The 23,386-nt window shown below is 44.4% G+C and overlaps 1 protein-coding gene across 6 annotated transcripts in view; it reads right to left on the reverse strand.

Moving 5' to 3' along the window:
• Hacl1 (2-hydroxyacyl-CoA lyase 1) overlaps nt 1–23,386 on the reverse strand; it is a 43,410-nt gene that overhangs the window by 7,802 nt on the left and 12,222 nt on the right. For 3 of the 6 annotated variants that reach the window (XR_008720714.1, XR_008720713.1, XM_055612218.1), the window contains exons 7-16: nt 22,510–22,604; nt 19,246–19,358; nt 18,619–18,754; nt 16,724–16,829; nt 15,391–15,474; nt 14,086–14,187; nt 11,740–11,894; nt 10,644–10,802; nt 9,534–9,641; nt 8,429–8,615 (exon numbers count right to left, since the gene is read on the reverse strand). Coding sequence is in view for 4 of the 6 variants with exons in the window: in XM_055612218.1 (XP_055468193.1) it covers nt 8,429–8,615; nt 9,534–9,641; nt 10,644–10,802; nt 11,740–11,894; nt 14,086–14,187; nt 15,391–15,474; nt 16,724–16,829; nt 18,619–18,754; nt 19,246–19,358; nt 22,510–22,604 (1,245 nt within the window). In the remaining 2 variants the exon portion in view is untranslated. The other 3 variants (XM_055612219.1, XM_055612217.1, XM_055612220.1) reach the window with 3 other exon arrangements.

Consider the following 23,386-nt stretch of genomic DNA (forward strand, 5'->3'; position numbering starts at 1 on the left):
AAGTAGATAAAAGAGGTCTACAGCCCTTTTCTCTACTAATCTCCTCTCTAACATTGGGAGGGTAGCGGGTAGGGATGGGATGGGTTGGAAGGGAGGTAAAGGTGTTTAAGAACCGTAAGTAAAGTAGGTTTGGTGAAAAATCTAAGCCCACACCTGATCTCCGACCAGGGCCCCGTTGTAGCCTTTTAAACCTCTTCTGGATGCTTCTCCACATTTATTATTCAAACCAGTTAAAAAAACAAAACATAGAAACCACATGGTCAGGAGGTTACAGCAATGGACTCATTTCTCACAATCAATTTTCTGAGTTAGTCTTTTGTCACTGTGACCAACAACTTAGAGGAGGAAAGTTTTTGGTTCATGGTTTCAGTCCATGGCTGGTTGTCGCCACTGCTTTCAGGCCCACTGTAGGACAGAAACATCATGGAGGAAGGATGTGGTCAGGGAAAGCAGCTCACCTCATGGCATCAGGGAACAGAACAGAGAAGATACCCACCCATGCCAACAGACTCTCCTCTTTCACTTAAACTCCTAAGGGATTTCAAAATTGCGTTTATTTGTGTGTGCACACACAGCGTGCATGCTACAGTGTGTGTGTGGTCAGAGGGCAACCTGAAGGAGTTAGTTGTCTCCTCCAGCCTGGGTCTGAGGGATCAGACGGAAGTCATCCGTGTGGTAGAAGTGCCTCTACACGCTGAGCCATTGCTCTTTATTCATCCCAGCCTGTCAGAGACACGGTTTCTCCGTGTAGCCTTGGCTGTCCTGGACTTGCTTTGTAGCCCAGGCTGGCCTCAAACTCACAGAGATCCACCTGCTTCTGCCTCTCTGAGTGCTGGGATTACCGGCTTTTCTCCCCTTCTTTAATTCTCTGAAAATTATCACTCACACACATAACAAAAATGTTTGTTTGTTTGTTTGTACTAAACATTTACTCATTTTTTGCTAAACATGTCTTAGTCATCCTTCACTCCAATGAGGTTGACAAAGTTGATCATCACAGTTAACATGTAAAAACAACTGAGTACAAATAATCACAGAAGACCGTGAGAGAGGAACACGGGGTGGCAGGGTAAGGCAGGTGGAGGAGAGGATTTGGAGCGTGGAGGCAGGTATGTTGTGATGGGCTATTTTTTTTTTTTTTTTATAAATGTCACAGGTATAAAATCTAGGCTACAGCCCTCAAGTGTGAAAGAAATATTATTGTCAGCACCTGGACATAAAACTTCAACTCTCTTTTGCCAAGATAGAAATGTAAACTTCAATTGATTTGGGGCCTCACCTGCCCCAGCCTCTGGCCCTAGCACTGTTGGGTTACTTAATACCCAGGCATGAGGGTGGGCTTCTGGTCCTTTGGTGGGTGCTGTAAGTCCTCCAGAGTCTCTTCCTTCCCAGGACAGCCATACTCTACTGCTGTTTGCCAGGTGTAAGCTGGAGGAGTCACCACGGAGCTGACCAAACAGGAGCGAGAGGGTGCAGGTCTAGACGATAAGGGAGGTGTCCTGGGTCACAGGCACCACACACAGGGGCGGGGGAGTTAACCTTCCAGGAGTATTGTAGGTTTCAGATGCACAGAGCGCAGCAGGGGCACTGGGGGAGGAGGCTTCAGAACTGTGGGGTAAAAACAAGCGGTGGCGTACAACACGCTGCAGCAAGAAGAGCAGGGGCAAAGCTGAGCTGGGGTGAGACCACACCTGGCTTCCTGGCTCGCCCTTGACCGGGAGTGGGAGGCTGTCATCAGGAACATTCGGGGATCAAGAGAACAAGCCTCAGGAGAAAAAAACACATGACCGGAGCTTAACCACACCACAGAGCTCGCTCCAGTGACCATAGGGAAGAAATGATGGCTCTTGCCACCTCCGCAGCATAGCTGTCTCTATGCTAAGGGTCAAACTCGTGCGCAGTCCTTTTGCGCTGGGGAGCTGGCATTTCTACGTGCTCCCTTCTTTGCCCCCTAACTGGAGGGTCAGTGCACCATCTGAATTTGCGGTGCATTCGTCGACCCTTTCCCCCTTCCTGGACAGAAAGGCCTTGAGGGGCAGGGAAGATGGAAGATTGTTCTGTGGAGTCCTCTGAATCCACGGTGGTCTCTTGCTGCTCCTCCTCCAGGTGGAGCCTGGAGGCCAGCAGTTGCTCTCTTCCACATCACTCATTTTAGCTTAGCAGCAGCAAACAGCACAAGCAACAACGAGGCGGCTCAGCCTTCACTGGCTTGCACTCAGCTCGCCACAACCGTCAGGACAGGTTTCTCAGGCTTTCTGCCAATCCCTCCGCTGGAATTTAACTAGTTTCTAGACTTCTTAATACATCGCTTCCTACAACAATACTCTCTTTGGTCTAAGTCTGCATTTATCTCAGGCCTTCATGGCAGTGCAGTATTTCCCCACTGTCCCTCTTTAAAATCACCCAGCAAAATCACCTCCCAGGAGGTGGAGGCAAAGGGATTCTGAGTTTGAAGCCGGCCAGGGCTGAGTTCCAGGCCAGCTTGGCAAATGGCAAGGTCTTGCCAAAGGAGGGGTGAACGGGGGTAGCAGGGGAGGTTATCATTTTCACGTCTGATTTCTTTTTCCTTTGGTGTTCCAAGTGCTTTCCTTGTAATGGACTCTTCCCTAAAAGGGGTGTGTTGGGGGGAACTGTTTTTACTATGAGTTTTCGAACAGCTCTTATTTAGCGACCCCCTGAAGACATGGTGGCCCATTTTCCTGTAAGTACCCACTGTATCTGGGAGGGAGAACCACCTACCTCAAAAGAAAAGCACTGTGGCTCCCTCTGAATCAATCACTAGTGTTCCACCTAGTGTTCCCTGATAAGAGCTCACCTTCCCCAGGGACAGTATGTCCAGCTAAGGTTAGCTTTTGAACTTCCCAAATAACCCCATAAAATAGGACAGAACACATCAGTAGAGGAACTAACCTGAGAAATCACTTCCCATTGCTCTCTGAGTTTTTCTAAACTGAGAAAAGCCACTGAGTTATTACAGGGGTGCTGTAAGCATGGATGTTATTCAACTACAGGATGAAAATATTTAAGACTTTGTTCTATGTAGCTCTGGCTGACCTGGAACTTACTGTATAGACCAGGCTTGCCTCAAACTCAGAGAGATCTGCCTGCCTTTGCTTCTCTGAGTGCTGGGATTAAAGAGGTGTGCTATCATGCCCAGCATGATTTATGATTTTGAGTATCAACAGATTGATATTAAAGGAGTTTGTTCTTGAGACAAAGAGTCTCACTGTTTAGCTTGGGCCAACCTCAAACTTGATTCTCATGTCCCATCGTCCTGAGTCCTGGGATTACAGGTGCACACAACTCAATATTTTATCCTTCTAGGAAGTAACCCCTGTGGTAGGGCTAACTGCAAGGCCGTTTTACAAAATAAGCTAGTTGTGGATGATCAGTTAAAGTGATCTTGGACTAATCTGGTTTTTATACATCTGGACTGACCTCTGCTGGCCAGACCATTAATCAGCCAAAAAAAAATTTTTTTTCCCTTTACTTGAGATAACAGGGTTAGAAAAGGGGACATTTACCCTAACTGTGTCTAGCTGGATTTATACAGTTCAACTTAAGAATATTAAGGCCTCCACGTCGTCTTGTGTCAAGCTTTGTGTTACGTTTGGCTGTCGGGCAGGCACCCATGGGCAGAGGAGATTAATGAGGTTTGGTGGCCACCCAGGCCAGACGCACCCCTGTCTGTTTCCTCCCATGCAGCCCAAGCTCTCTACACTACACTCAAAAGTACAAAACCAGTTGGGTTGGGGGCCTGTCAGAAGCTAGTCAAATGCCCACTACAAATATCTCCTGGTTCCCATCGAAAGCTAGAGATTCCCTACTCCAAGGTGGGCTCTTGTGCTCCAACTTAGCCATTACAGACAAATCTAGTGCAATGTATAGAAGCTGAATTTTAATATACTCTTGTGCTGCGATTCATAAAAAACTAAAATAACAGATATGTCCGTTTCTAATATTTTAGTTCTATTTATTCATTTTTAAAAATATCTGATGTGAGTACCTGCATTTATCTATGTGTACAATGTGCATTCCTGGTTCCTGGGAGGCCAGAAGAGGGCGCTGGGCCCCTTGGAGCTGGAGTTGTAGACACTTGTGAGCCTCCACATGGGTGCTGGGAACTGGACCTAGGACCTCTGCAAGAGCAGCAAACACTGAGCCGTCTCTCCACCCCTGATTTCTAACATTTTAAAATACAGTTCTGATTTTTTTTAAGTGCTTACTTTTAGCTGGGGAGATAGCTCAGTGGTAAACTGTTTGTTTAGCAGGTACAAAGTTCTAGATTCAATTCCCAGCAAACACAAAAACTTTTCACATTTTTGTTGTCGTTGCTGTGTGTTTATTGATTGATTTTTCGAGACGGGGTTTCTCTGTGTAGCTCTTGCTGTCCTTCAATTTGCTCTGTAGATGAGGCAGGCCTCAAATTCAGAGATCTGCCTGTCTCTGTGTCCAGAGTGCTGGAATTAGAGTTGTGTGGGTGCCACCACTGCCTGGCTGACTTTTAATATTTTCTAAGGGACAAAAATGATATAAACATACTTCCATCACACAGTTGCATTAAAACCGTGAAGCACAGGTTAAAATCTTGAAATCCCAGGCTATATTGTTTGTGTACCCCCTCCCCCACGCCATATCTGTAGAAGCACCAGTTTGGTTACATTGCCTTATTGGGCACAATTACTTCTTTAAAAAAAAACAAAAAACAACAACAAAAAAAAAAAACATTATTTTCTATGTGAGTGGATACAGTGCATGTATGTGAGTGTGTGTGTGTGCTACAGCCATGTGTAGTGGTCAGAGAACAACTTTACACAGTCGTTTCTCTCCTTCTACATATATGTAGGTTCGAGAAGTCAGATTCTGCTTACGTTTGTAAGGCAAGTGTTCTCATGCTGTGAACCACTTGCCTGATTTCTTTCTGCCCTTTAACTATTTATTTATTTATTGGTAGTGCTGAGGATATTTATTGGTAGTGCTGAGGATAGTAGGCCCAGGGCTTGGTGTGTCAGGCAAGCAGTCTCCTTGAGCCACATCTGCAGCCTGGCTCTTTTCTGAGACAGTCACTCCACTATGCAGCCCAGGCTCACTCTGAACTCTCAGTGTAAGCCAGGCTGGTGAAAGAAATTTTTTCACTTCCTTACAATCTTGAGGTCCCACTATCATTACGTGGTCTGCCAATGACCAAAACGTCCTTAAACAGCACATGACTAGACGGCACAGATACCCGCGTGTATAGACTCACGCGGCAGCTAATCTCCAGTGGCTAGCTGGGAGGTGGTGTGACTTCTCTGGCTCAGTCAGTCCTGTCCAGGAAAAGCTCTCAGCTCACCAGCTACAGGACAAGTTCCACTACGATAGAGACTAGAACCGCCAAAGACAAATCCGAAACAGACTGAGCCCACAGCTCCGACATCTCTCTCTGTTACGCCACTTTTGCACCTTTCACGTCTTTCTCCAGAAGGTGTTTTTAAAAGATAAAGCTTTTCACATGGGAAATGATTTACATACAAGGAAACTGACATGTAACTTGGCAGTTAGACACTACAATGCTATTATGTGGAAGAATACTGTGAGTCAATCTCTATTCCTCGACAAAATTCCTGAGGAAATCAATCTGAAAGAAAGAAATACTGATTTTGGTTCATGACTTTCAAGCTTTATTTTACTTTAAATTATGTGTGTATGCATGTGTACATGTGTGGGGGGCTATGCATGTGAGTGCCCACGGAAGCAGAAGGCATCAAATCCCCCTGGAGTCCCTGGAGTTGCAATCACAGGCGGTTGTGGTTGTGAGCTACCCAGTGTGGCTGAGAACTGGACTCACATCTGCTGAAGGAGTAGTCTGTGCTCTCACCCGCGGAATCGTCTCTCCAGCCCTGCTCACGTGAAGGTTTCAGTCCACGGTCCTTCGTCCTTTTGTGTTTGGGCCTGGAGTCTATCATGCCAGGGAGTCATGAAAGGACTTGCCCACCTCATGAGACCTGGGAGGCAGGGGTTGAGGAGTGGCTGCACCAAAGGTCCTAATTCTCTGTGACCTCTTTCCACCATCCAACAGTGCCAATGAGACAGTGATCAAGCCTTTAACATGTAAAGACTTTGGGACAATTTAAGATCCAAAATCATGGGGCTGGAGAGATGGCTCAGCAGTTAAGAGCACCGGATGCTCTTCCAGAGGACCTGGGTTCAATTCCCAGTACCCACATGGCAGCTCACAACTGTCTAGTTCTAGGGGATCTAACACCCTCACACACATGTACAAGCAGGCAGAACACCAATGTAAATTTAAAAAAAAAAATCCAAAATCATAACAAATAATGTCTGTTTTTTAATCAAATTCTTTACTACATAATTTAAATTTTATTTTTAAATACAATTTTAGCATTGTGGTAATTTTGCTATGGAAAATAAGTTCTACCTTGCAGGAAAGAGAAAATTCCTCAAAACTATTAACTAATTTATTCACATGTTAGAACGGGTGAGCCAGTGAAAATCCTAGAAGAAGAAGAAGAAGAAGAAAAAAAAAAAAAGACAGCAGTCAGGAGAAACAATTGCACTGCCAGGCATTTGTGGCATGCACCTTTTATCCCAGCAATTGGGAGGCAGAGGCTCTGAGCTTGAGGACAGCCTGGTCTACAAAGTGAGCTCCAGGACAGCCAAGGCTACACAGAGAAACCCTGTCTCAAAAATAAAATAATAATAATAATTTGTATTACACTATATCCTCACTGTAATTGCTTTAAAATCTGGAAGAACTATACAACAGTGGTAAATAGGTTTGTGTTTGGTTTAGTCAAAATGAGCTAAAAATGAGTTAGTGAGACCTGCTGACTAACAGGCCCTCCCCACTTGGCCTAGACACAGGTTATCATAGAAGGTGGGAAGCAGCCAGCCACTGTGAGTCAACCACAAACAGTGATAGACAAACATTCAAGACAAAAATAATACCTTGGAAATGAAAATGTCAGAATTCTACTGGAATGGAAATAAAAACGTTAAAGTATTTAATATAAGGATAATCCTACAGTTACAAATGACATTCACAGGGAAACTGTAGACAGATGTTGAAGCAGATCTTTAAAAGGATCTTTAGAAAGATTCCTGCCAAGCTACTTCCCTACTTGCTGTATGTTCATCTGCGTGGCCAGCAGGTTCTGTTCTCAGCGTCCTTTCTCTTGTCTCTAAGGAAATTCTGAAGTCTTTTGTGTCGACTCTCGCACAAGCAGAATTTCAGCAGAACTCTTTATATATGACAGTTTCCAAATTAGTTGTTGTGTATTTTACTGATTGTTCAGATATCTGCTCATCTGTACCCTATCTTTCTCGAGGAAGAAGCTGACAGTAGATCTGAGCCTATGAACCAAGTGAGATGGACGAGAAAGATGGCTCCGTGGGTAAAGCGCTTGCTGTGCAAGCAGAAGGATGGGAGTCCAGACTCCAGGCACCCACATAAACGCAGAGGTGGGGCGGCAGAGGTGAGATCCCTCTGGGCTCTGAGTATAGGAAGAGGGCCTGGCTCAGAGAATTAAAAAGTGAAGCGCTGTCGAGGAAGACGTCTGGCCATGTGCTCACTGTGCACACAGGCACCCACATACGTGAATACACGCACACCACCACATCCAGACACACGTGCTGGGGTGGGGGAGGGACGGAGTGGGGAAAGGGAGAGAAGGGATGAGTATTTGAGTAGATCTTCTGCTCTGAAGAGTGGCTGATTTGCAGAGTGGAGTCACGAAGGGCAGGTATTAGGAACATGCACGCGGAAGGACCAGAGTACACAAAGGAAGAATGAAAACCAGCTTACTCTGAGGAGGGAAGGGTGATTTGCGCGGCATACTATTTGCCGTCCATTTCCCTGTTGTAGCTACTGCATTACTATGCATTTGAGGTTACAGTAACTAAGTGGAATGCGACTGCCCAGGTCCATGGACTGCAGTCTCATCCTGACTGTTCCCTCAGCAGTTTGTTTTCTTTCAGTTCCTCAAACGCAGCCTGCTCCCTCCTGACACAGAGCCCTGTACAGCTTTCCGTCTCCTGGGTGCTAACTCATCGTCCTGATGTCAGCTGAAGCACTACTTCCAAGGAGTCTCCCTATAACCACAGTCTGTTTATTCACTTATGCTTGCTAAGAGCATCAACCCCGACCCCTCCGGTCACTCACCTTGCTCGGTCATGTCGTGCCGAGTTGTGACGTACCCCGCTGTCCACTGCCCCTGCTGAACTCTAAGCTCTGTGGTGTGAGGACTAGCCTGGTTTTGCTCACTTGTTACTCTAAACAAGCACACATAGCAATACCTCAACAAATACTTGTTGAACAAGCAAACGAAACTGCCAAAAACAAGAAACAAACTTGGAAGGAACTCTGGATCATGGAAGGGGTCCCGAGAGACTATGCATTTCTTGCTTTCTGCTCAGTAACTGAACTTACCTGGGCCTTCCGCGTACTCTGTGGTTCGATCATGATGTTGATGAGACAGGGTCTGCTTGTGTCTTGCAGGGCCTGCCTCAAGGAGTTTTGGAGCTCTTCTGGTGTTTGTACAAAATACCCTTTGCCTCCAAATGCAGTCATGACTTGCTCATAATGGGAGTTTGGCAAGAGACATACTGGAGGGACACTGAAAAGCAAGTTGCTAAGTCAATAAAATTAAAATCTTTAAGTTTCTTGAAGAAAGTAAATCTCCAAGATTATCTGCAAAACAATTTAAGCTGACCCACAGGGCATATTTTTCCCCAGACCAGCTCTATATAACAGCAGCACATAACACACGTGTAATTTTCCCCGACATCCCTTCATTCATCTGAGCATTTTCATGCCTCCTTGGTGAGCGAGCTGACTTCCAGGTCTTTTATTACTGAAAAAACCGGCAGCTCTAGCTGCCAACGACAACACCCTAACAGTTAATGCAACAATAACTGAAGGTGTTGGCCGGCTCTTGCTTGTTTCCCTTTGTCTGTTTCCAGACAGGGTCTATATAACCAGGCGTGACCTGGAACCTGCTGTGTAGATCAGGCTGATCTTGAACTCTCAAGAGATCTGCCCATCCCTGCCTCCTGAGCATTGGGATTAAAGGCATGCACCACCATGCCTGGCTGTGGATAGATTAAAAAAAAAAAAAACAAAAACCAACAAGTTCTTTTTCCCTTTAAAGCACAAACAAGCAAACAAGCACAAAGCCTGTGAACCACTCTAGTACATCCCCTGTTAAGATGGGCAGGTTCTTATGTACACTTGTGAGTTTTGTTCCCCGAGAGGCCTTGACTAATACGACATCGACATCTTCCCTAGTGTGGTGGAAGCAGCAGCACAGCTATGACCCAAGTGTAGACATCACAGATCCTGATCTGAGTGAGCCCTGACTAGAAGCCATCAAGGACAGCTATATAGAAAGGAACCATGAAGAGTTGGCTTCTGCCCTTTAAAGGGCCTGCCAACCAACCACGCTTCTAGTACGGAAGCATATTCTATACCGCAAACTCTAGAAGACAAACTAAGTACCTGACATAAGGTGACCATACACTGTTGAGTTACTCACGTTGTAGCAGCTTCTTGAAAATTTGACATTTTTTCCCAGGTGTCAGCATCCAAACCTTGGTAAATTCCATTATTGTTTACTACCAAGAGTATGATGGGCAAATTGTACCTAAAGTGAAAGTAAACTATGAAGAGATCATTCCTTCTAAAGCAATTTATTTTCTTAAAACTGACATTTTTACTTTAAAATAGATGTTTTCTAGAAGAGTTTTTCAATAGAGGGAAAAATCAGCATTTATTATCCTAATAAAAAAAAAATAACCAAACCATTGACAGAAACATCACAGTTGTGGACTGTTATTCAAGACTAGGGCTGGTAGTCTTCTTAGCTACGGCCCTTGGGTGAAAAACTTTTTCAGCTGGTTACAAGAAGAATACCTTTTCTGAGAAACACCCATCTGGATGCTGTGAGAGACACAGCCAACCAATACCTAATCTGCATCTATAATCGAAAACAGCACGGCCTGATCAGCAAAGAAAAAGAGCATCCAACAAGCAAACAGCATAGCAAAGGTAAAACAAAGCTGAAAAAGAAGGTAGGCTTTCTTTTCTAAACATATACATAATTTATGAGGGCTGTGGGAATGACAGAACTGTGTAACATGAACGTGGTGACTATCTGTGCTAGACGGGAAACGTCACCCTCTAAAAGGCTAACTTCTCTCTATACATCATCTTTTTGGCTTATGTCAATTAGCTGTCAATACAGACCTAACAGGCCACACTGTTCTCTTAATACACTGGCTCATGTAGCCCAGGCTGACCTTGAACTTGTTATGCTGTAATCCCAAGTGCTGGGACCTCAGAGTACATTGACAAACCTGGTTTTCCCCTTGATCTTGACAGTTTTACATACCAAAGCTTTGAAAGTCTCAAAACATGATTCATAAAACCCTAAGACCCCAAAGCAGAAGAGTTTCAGTGTAGCTTGAATACAGCTGTAAGGGCCAGTGGAGACCTTGTGCTGTTATGGTGGGAGTTTCCACAGGAGAACTTATACTAGCAACCCCAGGACAAAGTGCTGTTCCAGGACACCTGCTGGTGAAGCAGCTGGACCCTGCAAGTCTCCATTTTCATGAGAATGAGATGCTATGATTTATGGCTGTTTTACCTGCAGATGGTTTCCACTTCCATGCCTGAAAATCCAAAGGCACTGTCTCCTTCCACACAGATGACCCGCTGTCCAGGACTTCTATCTTTAGCCACCATAGCAGCTGCAATAGCAAATCCCAAACCGACTCCCATTGTTCCAAAAGACCCAGCATCGAGCCTGTGAGAAACAAAGCTAAAATCAAACTCTCCTATAAATGGCATACAGTGTGCATTTAACACAAGCCTTTCAGTCTATATTTATGTGGTTTATAAAAACAATTAACAATTTTTCTTAAATGTAAAAATTTTGAAACATACGGAACTAATTTGTCAAGGATAAACAGCATGAAAAAAAAAGCCACTCATCTGATTGGGTGACTGTAAATATACTCTTAGAACATTGAATATTCAAGTTATCACATTATACCAAGGACTATGAAGCATTAAAACTATATAATCCGGGCTGGAGAAATGGCTTAGAGGTTAAGAGCACTGACTGTTCTTCCAAAGGTCTTGAGTTCAATTCCCAGCAACCACATGGTGGCTTATAACCATCTCTAATGATATCTAGTACCCTCTTCTGGCATGAAGGCAGAAAGCTGTATAAATAATAAATAAATCTTAAAAAAAAAACCCTATATAATCCTAGCACTCAGGCAAGCAGATCACTTTATGTAGGCCAGCCTGGTCTACAGAACAAGTTCTAGGAAAGAGAGAAACACTGTCTTGAAGAACAAACAACAACAAAAAAGAATATACTTATATGGGGATGGAGAGATGGCTCAGAGGTTAGGAGTACTTGTTGCTCTTGCAGAAGACCTGAGTTGGATTCCTAGTACCCAGGTGGAAGCTGTTGTAACAGCCTGTAACTCCAGTTCCAGCAGATCCAAAAGCCTTTTTCTTATCTCTAAGGGCACCAGGCAGGCATGTGGTGTACATACATACACAGGCAAATCACTTATACACATAAAGTAAATAAATCTAAAGAAAATTAAAACACACTTGAGAAATATGTTCCTATATACTAGACATGTACAGTTCTCAAATATTTTTCTTAATCAGCATTACTGTGGTTTCAAATTAAGCACAATGTCATTTCTTCCTTGGAGTCTTACCTGTGACGAGGAAGATAGTTCTGAAGCACAGTTCGTCCAATGTCCATGGTGTTTGCTCCCTCACTTACTATAAAACAGTTTTTGGGCAGCTGTTCTTGAACATGGTAGAACACTGTGTAATAGTTCATAGGGAGGGATTTTTTGGAAGCTAGCTCCTAGAACAATAGAGGTGAGTAAACACTAAATTATATTGGGACATAATGAAAATCGCCAACGCCAATAAGCTATTATCAAAGTTACTGGGGAAGAATACCAACAGTAAGCTAGAAGAGTCCCAAGTGGCTACACAGTGGCTACTCTTTGCTCTGTGAGCAACGTGCCTACAGTCCCAGCTTGGGACACAATGTGTAAGCTGGTGAATCCCTCATGTCCTAGAAGTCGTATACAAAAGATGGCTGAGCAACACCAGGCTAAACAAAACAGGACAGTCTTTCTTGTGCACTCTTAGAAAAACATTGCCTATGTATTTTTTCAGAATATTTTTATCTAAAATATGACCCTAAATTTAAAACTAACATGTTAGGATTACAGAAGATCTGAAAATCTGGCTCTTCTTTCACACACGGTAAAGCAGCTGTGTCTTCAGACAGCCATATGCCCACTGGCGCGCAGAGGAGCCCCTGGGTTTCCTCAGTGCCAGGCTGCCTGGTCCCAGCACACCTCACCTGTGTTGCCCTGCTGTGCTAGGGTTATACCAAGGCACACAGCAGACTCTGCACACCCTAGAGCAGACAGAGGAGCTCGCCGAGGGGGTCCTGAGGTACTGAGAAAACAGAGCCGAGACTGGCTCCTGACAGTAGTCATGGTCACTCACTAAGATTTCCCTGACCGGCGGAGTTAGGCGCATCAATCCTGCTATGATGTTTGGCTCTGTGAGGCAGACAAATTAGGGGGCAAAAGTGCCTAACTCAAACTTCAAATGTATCATCCCATCAGGAGGAAATCCCAGGTCTCCGGGCTGGAGAGATGGCTCACTGGTAGAGGGCACTTGTTGCTCTTACAGAGAACCCAGGCTGGGGTCCATGCACACTCATCTAGGTCACAACTGTCCACAACTCCAGTTCCATCTGACCCTGGCGCACATGGTGCACACACACATGCAGACAAACACTCAGTACAAAAAACAAAATAAGTACTTAAAAAGGAGAAACCTGGGGACTGGAGAGATGGCTAGCGGTTGAGAGCACTCACTGGCTGCTCTTCCAGAGGACCAGGGTTCAATCCCCAGCACCCACCTGGCAGCTCACAAATGTCTGTACCTCCAGTTCCAGGGGATCCGACAGCCTCACACAGGTAAGTATGTGAGCAAAATGCCAGTGCACATAAAATAAAACTAAATTAAAAAAGGAGGAAACCCTGGTGTAGACTGAATACCGAGCCCAGCTGAGCCAACACACACACGAATACACAAAACACTAAAAGAAAAGAAAAACAACCCAGAATCCCATCTGACAATCAAGGGGAAAATACTGTATGTATAATGACTTTGAACAGAAAACACCAAACACTGCAAGACTGACTCATTGCAGTAAGGATGAGTGGTGACTTCAAAACTCATGACAACCTCCAAACCCTTCACTAGGAAGCAGAGCCGTGAGGCCAGGTGTGAAAGAAAGCTGTGAGAATTCTGAGTGGTGAGACAAAAGTAAATGGCAGTGTGTTTGTGCGTGTGTGTGTGTGTGAGAAGCAGTGGACTATACGCTGATCACACTGCCCACTTTGAAGAAGGAACTCTCACATGCCTTGAAGGAAGGCTATCTTAAGGGCAGATAACCATACCCTCACCTGCCCTGGGATATAACTGTGCTACTCTGCACCAAAATGAACTGGTAACTTTCCAAGGTCAGATCGCCTTTCTTCTACTGCTTCCCAGCAGCTGGGGAACCACAGCCCTGTGAATGCTGTGCTGCAGGAGTGTGCAGTCTCGGTCAGGGTGGAGCGCACAGTGGCGGCAGCACGTGCACCATGTGTATGGGCATGCACACACTCTTTTCTTAGCTACTTACATAGCTGAAACTTCGACATCTTTTACCTCTGTGTAACAGCCCTGGCTGTGCTGGACTCCCTCTGTACACCAGGCCGGTCTCAAACTCAGATCCGCCTGCCTCTGCCTCCTGAGTGCTGGAATTACAGCTGCAACACTGCTCCCGGAGCCACAACCATTCTTTGTTAGCTCTTACCTCACTTTCTGGTTTGTGGGCCTTGTGGGAGCTGTGCCCCAGCATTCTTTTTGATCCCTAAGCTTACAGAGAACAGTGCTTCCTAAGACCGTCTACGCCTGTTGTGGAAGGACTAAGCAAAGCACCAAGCAAAAGGGATCCTGAATTTCCACTGGCCCCACATTACCTGGGACACAGCTTCATTACTCTTCATTTTCTCCCTCAGCATCTTCCACCACTTGCTGTCCATGGGGTACTGCCATGGGGTTTTATCAAACTGTTCTAAAAGCTAAAAAACAAAAACAAAATAAAAACTTTCCTTTTTGAAAATAAACTTGAGTCATAGTAACTTAAAATTGAATTCTGGTGCATCAGTCTGCGGGAGACCCTGGGCTCAGATCCTTTAGCTTTTTGGTCTCCTTGTGGAGATGGGGCTGATTGGCAGCTCAGTCTTCATGTGGATCTCCGAGTGAGGGGAGCAGGGGCTGCCTCTATCATGAACCCAGTTGACTGCTTTCTGATCACTGGCCCCTGGTGTTGCAGTCTTGCCAGGCCATGGAGGAAGAGGATCCAGGCAGTCCTGGTGAGACTTAACAAGCTATGGACAGATGGCAATAGTGGAGAACTCCCCCTTCAGTGGACTAGGGGAAGGGAATGAAGGAAGAGGGAGGGAACGTGGGACTGGGGGAGTTGAGGGACAAAGCTTCAGTCAGGATATATAATGAATAACTTGTGAAGAAAAAAAAAATTTTAAAAATTGAATTCTGGTTTGAATGACCATAAAAATCTTCTTAAAGCAGGTAGAGGACACACTGCCCTGCCCTTCACAGTGCTCACACACTGGCTCCTCTTCCTGCAGTGAGCAACAAACAGGTGCGGATCAGTGGGGAGCACGGTGAGCCACACGGCAGACAAGGGCTGAAAAGTGAGTGCACTTGTGACAGGGCCTGCACCGGCATCTCAGTGCTGTGCACTCCAGATAACATACAAGATCGAGTGGTGACTGTGACCACATACCTCCCACCACGACGAAATGTATACATTATCTATAAAGAGGAAGCTGGGCAAGTCACTGATTATAGTTTGAAGAGTAACATCTCTTTTATTACCTGAAAAAAAATACTGTTAGGTCCCCCCAACCCCCCCCCCCCCCCCCCCCCCCCGTGTAAGTCAAGCTTAAGTCCTTTAAAATCTATATTGCAATTTTTCTCAGCTAGCTGAATTCTGTCTAACTGAATTCTGGTTTGAATGACCTTAAATCTTTATGATGTTAAATCACCTTTCTAAAATGAGTAACTTCCACAAATATGAACCATACACAAAGAGCTGAATTTACCAAGTTCAAAAGCTGCAATTAGAGTTAGTTTTCATCATAAAGCTGGTTTAAAATTGATGTTACTAGACAGGCCACCAAGTGCTTCAAGACTAACCTTATCCAGAACTGACTGAGGGACTAATGCCCAGAAACTAAAACCCATAGAAAGGTTCCCACCTGTTTACAAACAGCATTTACGTCTCCCAGCAAAGTCACAGAAGGCCTTACATTATTCCCCAGTTCTTCTGCGCAGATGTCAATCTAAAAAAAGAGAAAGGTCTGAAGAACAAGCCATGTTTGAGCTCTTCTGTTTTGAACAAACTTACTTTACATTTTATTTGTGTGTGTATTTTGCCAGCACATATGTGTATGTATTACACGTGTGCCTGGTACCCAGAGAGGACAGAAGAGGGCATCAAATACTCTGGGACTGGAGTAACGGGTCACTGTGAGCTGCCGTGTGAGTACTGGGAACTGAACCCAGGTCCTCTGGAAGAGCAGCCAGCTCTCCAGACCACTGTGTTTGTGCTCAAAAACCTTTAAGAAGGGCTGCTGTGAGCCGGGCATTGAGGTGCACGCCTTTAATTCCACCACTCAGGGAGGCAGAGGCAGGAGGATTGACGTGAGTTCAAGGCCAGCCTGGTCTCCAAACTGAGTCCAGGACAGCCAGGGCTACACAGAGAAACCCTCCGTCTTGAAAACAAAAACAAAAATGAAAAAGCCACCAATAAGAAACAAAACCAGGCTGTTGAGATAAAGCACCTCCAGCAGCACCCTACAGGCCGTCTTCTGGCCCTCGGGACCTGTGATGACATGCCAGTGCGCATACACACGTGCACACACGCACACACTAAATAAATATAATTAATACAACAAGCAATGGTGTTCAAACAAAGCTTTAAGAAGGCCTGACGAGGCTTCAGAAGTTAGGAGCCACAGCTGGTCCTCCAGAGGACCTCGCTTCACTCCCCAGCACCCACATGGAGGCTCACAAGCACCAGGAACCAGAGTTCCAGGGACCCGATGCCCTATTCTGTCCTCAGGGCACTGGGAGCATGCAATGTAGAGTCACAAGGAGAGGTTAGAGTGCTTTCCAGACATTCAGTTTAATGGCAGCTGAAAGCAGAGTCATTTAGAGATTTCCAGAGGCTGACAGTTTTAGCATCTTAAAAAAGAATCTACCCCCCTACCAAGGCTGAGGGTGTCACTCCAATCCACCACCCTCCTCAACCCCTCTTTCTCTATCTTTAAATACACTGTAACTCTGAAGAGGCGAATTATGCTTCTCAAACTGTTTGAAACTTGACTTTGAACATTTCTCTGGTTAGAATTACTACAAGATGCTTTGTAGGCTTGAAAAGTACCTGTAATTATGTTAGATCATTTGTAAGATCTATTTTTGTATGAAGACAAAAGGTTCTTTACAAAAGCCCAAAGAAGACAGAGCTTACAGTGGCTGAGTGGGAGGACTGAAAAGCACGGAGCACATCTGCAGGCCCCCTCGGAGTACCTGAATAAACTTCACATCTGCCTGATATCTTGGAGGCAGTCCAAAATGCAATATCCAGTTTAGTCTCGCTCCAAAGAGCACAATCACATCAGCAGCCTGCAGAGCCCTATTGGGAAAAAAAAAAAAAAAAACAATTTAACAATTTTTCAATTTTTTTTTAAATTTGAATTGTTCTAAACTTCTTAAAATACTTTCAAAGTCTAAATAATTTGGAGCTTTTAGAGTAAATCTGACCTCTCAGACTAAAGTAGGTTTTGGGAGGCTGGAAAGGCGGCTCACTGGGCACTATGCTTGCTGTGCGAACATGAGACCCTGAGTTTGTATCCCCACCACAGAGGGGCTGCCTGCCGTGCACACCCCTAAGCTGAGCACTGGGGGAGGAGGGATCCCAGAAGCCAGGTGCTGAGGCTGTGCTCAAGACCAATCGAGAAAGTGACTGAGAAGAAGCCGAAGGTCACCTTTGCCATCCAGGGGTGCAAGTGTGTACCCCACCCCCACACATACCACATCACACCTACACATGCACATAGGACACATGTGTTGTTACTTTGTTTTGAAGATAGGGTACTGTCTTTTTAACTGAAGCTGGTCTTAAACTTGTGATCCTCTCCCCTCCGCCTCCCACATGCTGGGGTTACAGCTGAGCAACACTATGCCTGGTGTGTTTTTGTTTTCAGGTGTGGCCGGGATAGAACCAGGACTTCACGCCTGAAAGGCAAGCACTCCACTGAGCCGCACCCCAGACTCCCAGCTCCTACACCTGCATCTGAATGCATACTTCACCGAAGTCTAGGAGCAGCACCGTTCAGATTCCAGAATTGCATTCTTTTTTTAAAGACATAGTCTTATGTAGCCCAGGTTGGCCTCAAATTCCTATGTAGATGGATGACTTTGAACTTCTGATTCTTTCATCTGCCTCCTCAGGGGTGGGATTGACATGTGTCACCATGTCTGAGTTATGTAGTGTAGGACTTCATGCCTGCTAAGTAAGCACTCTAACTGAGCTACATCCTCGACCTGGAATTGCTTCTAAAATACACTAGGCATTTTCACCAAATGTCCAAATAATTCAGAGCAGGCTGTGTTTTCACAAATTTTCAGAAACTTGATCATCTACGTTTGGGTCATCTGCTTTGTGAATTCCAAGCAGTCTACAGATGGTACTGTGAATACATCACTCTGTAGGTACCAGAAGGCAGACGCTGTGTTAGCGGGATTCCAACTGAAGATTTTACAAATACAGAAAAAACGGAAATTGGGTAAGAGCCCAACAACTTCCTCTCCTCAATGAAGCTCATCAACACACGCCCATTCATGGCTCCCCAGCACTCTGCACCCTTCACCTCTCCTCCTTCCATTTCTTCCCAAAAGCCCATCTACATACACTTATTCCAGACCCAGCTACTACCCTGTTCCCTCCCTCCCTTTCTTTCCTCTCACATTTCTTTTCCCTTCTTCCTTCCATTGAAGCAGATCAGCAGTCACCCCCAGCCTCTAATGGTTTTCCTTCCCAACTACATTCCTTCTCTTTCCCATCCCTCTCTTCTTCTTCCATTATGAGACAGGGTTTCACTATGCTGGCCAACCATAACCTCCTGACTCAGCCTCCAAGGAATCCAAGCATGTGCCACTGCACCTAGCTAAGAGAAGTCTTGAAAGTAGCCAGAGATAATGAGACACTATGTTTAGGAGAACTGTGATACAAATAACTGAAGGTGTTCTTCTAAAACCACAAAAGCAAGAACAAAATCAATAGTATCTTTAAAAGCTGAAAAGTTCAAAAACAGGTATGTTTAAAATTACATGAGCCTTTTACAGTTCCTCACTCAATTCATCAAGGTCACAAAAATATTAATCCAGTGTAAAATCTGGCTAAAGCCTGCAATGCCACTCACCTGGATCTGGCTGCACCTACACAATTCGGATGATTGTCAGGGACAACACCCTTCCCCATAGGGGTGGGCAAAAACGGCAAATTGCACTGCTCCACCAGCCTCCTGATACTGTCCTCTGCATGGGAGTAAGCAGCACCTACAAGAAATGCAAACCATTGGATGGTTCAGTTACACTTAGCACGGGGGCCTCAAATACTTCCTATGAATTTGCTTCCAGGTCCCCAAACTCTCCTTCTACATAAACATCAGCTTGAAAACAAAATGAATGGTAACAGCTATCCTGAAGAACTTCCTCTAAACAAAACCTGCATTTTGTATTTCCTGTGGCTGTCACTTTCCTGCTTTATGCTCTAGGCCTACTAAAATACTATCTACAATTCCCTGAGCACAAGTGGGTAGGGATGACCTTTGCCCTGAAGGACAAAGACTGCACTTTCATGAATTGCTCTACATTACCAGTAAACAAACCTCTTCTGCAGTCTACTGTGCAGGATGCATGAGTTTCTAAAGCTCTGCAGATCTTTCTAGAGTCTCTACAACGCTTTGGCTGTAACACAGAACAGTGAAGGCAGTGTCTGAGGAGAAGCAGCCTTCCCAACGTCTGTGAGTGGAGAGCTCTCAGCTCACCTTTCCCGATGATGAGCAGGGGTCGCTCGGCATTCCTCAGAACAGAGGCTGCCGTACACACGGCCGAGGTTTCTGCCATGCTAACAGGAGGTGGCATGCAGCACTCCTTGTACCTGGAGAGAAAAATGATGTTATAATAATTACAAGAGGCTAGGGGCTGGGAGGTGGCTCAGCAAGCAAAGGCACTCGCCACTGAGCCTGATGAGCTGAAGACCAGAGTTCACTCCCTGGACTGGTGGGCGGAGAGAGCTGATTCCAGCAAACTGTCCTCTGACCACTAGACCCTGCATATGCACACCAACACGTACCTGCTTTAGGCTGAGAGTGGCAGCGCATACCTCTAATCCTAATACTCTGGAGGCAGAGGCAGACAGATCTCTGTGAGTTTGAGGCCAGCCAGGTCTACACAGTGAGTTCTAAGACAGCCATATATAATGTTGGAGCTAGAGAGACAACTCAGTGGTTGAGAGCACTGGCTGCTATTCCAGAGGCTGAGTTCAACTCCCAGCACCCACATGGTTGTTCACCATCATCTATATTGGGATCTGATGCCCTCTTCTGGAGTGCAGGCACACATGCAGACAGAGCACTCACATGCATAGAATAAGTAAATCTTTAAAACCAAAAAGGCTAATTTTAAAACTTTTACTGTAAAAATTTCAAATTTTACGGATAATGCATTCTATATACCTGGCCCGGCATGGTGCTGCACACCTTTAATTTCAGCACTCAGGAGGCAGATGAAGGCAGATCTCTGTGAGTTTGAGGCCAACCTGGTCTATATAGGTAGCTCCAGGTCAGGATGGGATACATAGACGCTATCTTTAAAAACTTCCATAAGCTCAATGTGGAGTTCAATGAGAGCACCATCTCCCCACATCTGTATCACTGGTACACGCGCATGCACACACAGCCTCTCCCCACACTGAATCTTTTCACAGTCACTGCAGGAATCAGACCTTTTATTCTTTTTTTTTTTTTTGGTTTTTCAAGACAGGGTTTCTCGGTGTAGCCTTAGCTGTCCTGGACTCACTTTGTTGACCAGGCTGGTCTTGAACTCACAGCGATCCGCCTACTTCTGCCTCCCTGAGTGCTGGGATTACAGGCGTTCACCACTGTGCCCAGCTGGACCTTCTATTCTCAAAAGCTTGAAAATGCAGCTCTAAAAGATAAGGACCTGCTTTTATACAACTATCAAGTCCTAATGACACCTAGCAAACCAAGAGTTATTTCTTAACATCAGCTAATGGTCAGTCAACCAGGTAGTTCATTGCCAGGAAGTCTGGGTCAATGGCACCACTGCAGGAACAGTACATCAGAAAACGGTAGGAGTTAAAACAGAAATAAACTGATATGTAATACTATATACCATTTATTCTCATTTGATTTTCTTTTTAACTTTATTTTTTTCACAATTTATTCATTATATATCCCGATTGAAGCCCCCTCCCTCAACTCCTCCCAGTCCCACCCTCCTTCCCTCGTCTCCCATCCCCTTTAGCTAGTCTCATTTGATTTTCAAAACAAGGTAAGGTATTACTACTATCTCATTTGCACCAAGTTCCACATGGCACATGGCAAGATGCACTGCACCAGTATTCTGTCACCTAGGTCCTGGCTGCTTTAACCTCACCATTCCCAATTCCACTCACTACTAAGCTGAAATTACACTAGTAAAGTAAAATTAGTAAGGCACCACAGCAGGCCTTACAAAAAGAACTACTAAATAGTTAAGTATTTTTGAATAACAGGTCCTCACTATGACAGGTCACTTATTCTCACAAATAAAAACTGGGATCTATATTATCCAAATATCTGAACATACAATAAAATAGGCCATCAACCTCTAAACGAAGGTTACAGATTTTTAACTTACCTAAGGCTCACTGTCCTCCATTCCTTAGTATTATTTTGATTGTCATATTCAGATAATAGGTCTCCTTGTGTCTGAATTCTCAAAGATAGAAATTACCCCAGTACACTAGACATAATGACCTCCGTCTGTAGCCATTACAGAACCATTTCCATAATAACAAGGTCCACAAAAGTTGCATTTAAGACTAACTTTAAGACAATGAAACATGAGTGGCATGCTGATGCATGCCCTTAATCCCAGTCCTTGCGAGGCAGAGGCACATGGACCTCTATAAGTTTGAGGCCACCTGGTCTACACAGTAAGTTCCAGGACAGCCAAGGCTTTGCAGTGAGACACTGTCTCAAAATACACTGCCCCACACATACACACACTTAAAACCAGGAAGCATGTCACGATGGTCAATAAATAAACTATAACAAGAATGCAACATACATAATCTGTATGAAGGCTCGGGACAGTAGTGCTCACCTGTAATCCCAGCACTTGAAAATGAAGGCAGAGGATTGAGAGTTTGAAACCAGCCTGGACTCTACAATGAGACCCAGTCTCAAACACCCCTCAATCTAAAAGTCAACATGTTGACTAAGCATGCATGATAAAAAGGCCAGGTAGTAAATGTTAAAACTGTCAGTCCTTAGAATTAAAAGATTTCTTTTGGGCTGGAGGAAAGGCGCAGTGGTCAAGAGCACCTCCTGCTCCTCCAGGACCTGATCTGTGTTCCCAGCACCCAACTGCCTGTAATTTCAGCCCCTAGCCTCCACAGACCCCGCACACTGTGGCGTGCAGTGACACACACACACACACACACTCACACTCATAAATAAGATAAAAGAATTATTTCTACATAGCTGGATTTTTCTAAAAATGTCAGAGAAGGGAAAGCATATTTTATCCCTAAGACTAAAGAAATAGCACTGAGGGAACTGATGGACTACAGCAGCATCTTTATCAAGGGGAACGATATCACGGCGACTTTTGTATTTTTTCCAGAAACACACTTGAGAACATTAACGTTATGGAGATAGCTTCTAATGCTGAGTCCTAGCAAGTTTTTAACAGTCCTCCACCTCATCCCTCGGCTTATGCTAAGATGCCCATCAGTAACCCATACATTCACATAGATACAGATCTGGGGTTACTGGGTGGAAAACTTCAAATGAGGAATTCAGAAAGTTCCACGAATTAGATTTAGTAATCAAATCCACAGGCAGTTACTAAGTAATACCTTTTTAATGAAGAGAACTAAGCCTTTGGCTAGGATTCAGTTTGGTTTCAAAATCATCAAAAAATATTGAGACACTTGGAAATTAACTGATGAACTTCTAGATAAATTCCTTTCGAAAAGTATGACAATACAAAATTAAGGAAGACCTGTGAATAATCCTTACTTTATAGAAGCCACATTCTCCTGGAGGGTCACGAGATCTGCAGGAATGTCAACGTAGCAAGCACCCGGGCGGCCGTAGATGCTGCTCCTCACTGCCTGTGTTTATCACAAACAGAAGGTTTTTAATATCTCAATTATCACATTATTCTTAAATTAATTTAAAAGTCTAAAATGAGCACTGATTTGTCTTGAGGTATTCTTAGTTGGAGAAAAGTTGTAATTAAAATTGAAATTAACTATATTTTGAAAGATACTTTCATGTAAAAGGGGCAGGGATCCTGAAGGGCTTTGAAATGTACTGTTACACTTGCAGAGCTCCCATGAGGCTCTGCTTGCTATTTATACTGAATATAGACTTCTACCCACTTAATCATTGGGCAGAGTTCTCAGAAACCGTGATAATGTGTGTCAAATCAATCCTGTAACTCATGGTTTGAAAATAGCTAAAATAACATTTCACATGAAACTCTTGCTATCTAACAATTTACCGCATGCTATTTAATAAACTAAAAGATGATTTTTTTTTTTTTTTTTGGAGAAAGATGATCTTACATGCAGCAGCTCTGATATTTTTGCAAATGCTGAAGAGATTACTGCCCAGGGGCTTATTATACATTTGTCATTACTTTGCTTTAATTAAAAAGAATAATTTAAGAAAGTAATTTACAGAACTTTTTTCCGAAAATAACTTTCTTTACCTCTGTTTCAATAATTAAACGTAATGGCAGTGAACATTAGAACGTAAACAGCTTTTTGACATTGTTATTTTTCAGTCTGGGTATGCTTCTATCTTTCCAGTAAGAACAGAAACAGCGGTGCTGGTGTGTGGCTCTGAAGGAGAGCGTGTGCTCGGCGAGTACAAGGCGCTGGGTCCCACA

This window comes from Psammomys obesus, unplaced genomic scaffold (genome assembly GCF_907164565.1).
Source record: "Psammomys obesus unplaced genomic scaffold, mPsaObe1.curated_primary_1811, whole genome shotgun sequence".
Taxonomy (NCBI): Eukaryota; Metazoa; Chordata; class Mammalia; order Rodentia; family Muridae; genus Psammomys; species Psammomys obesus.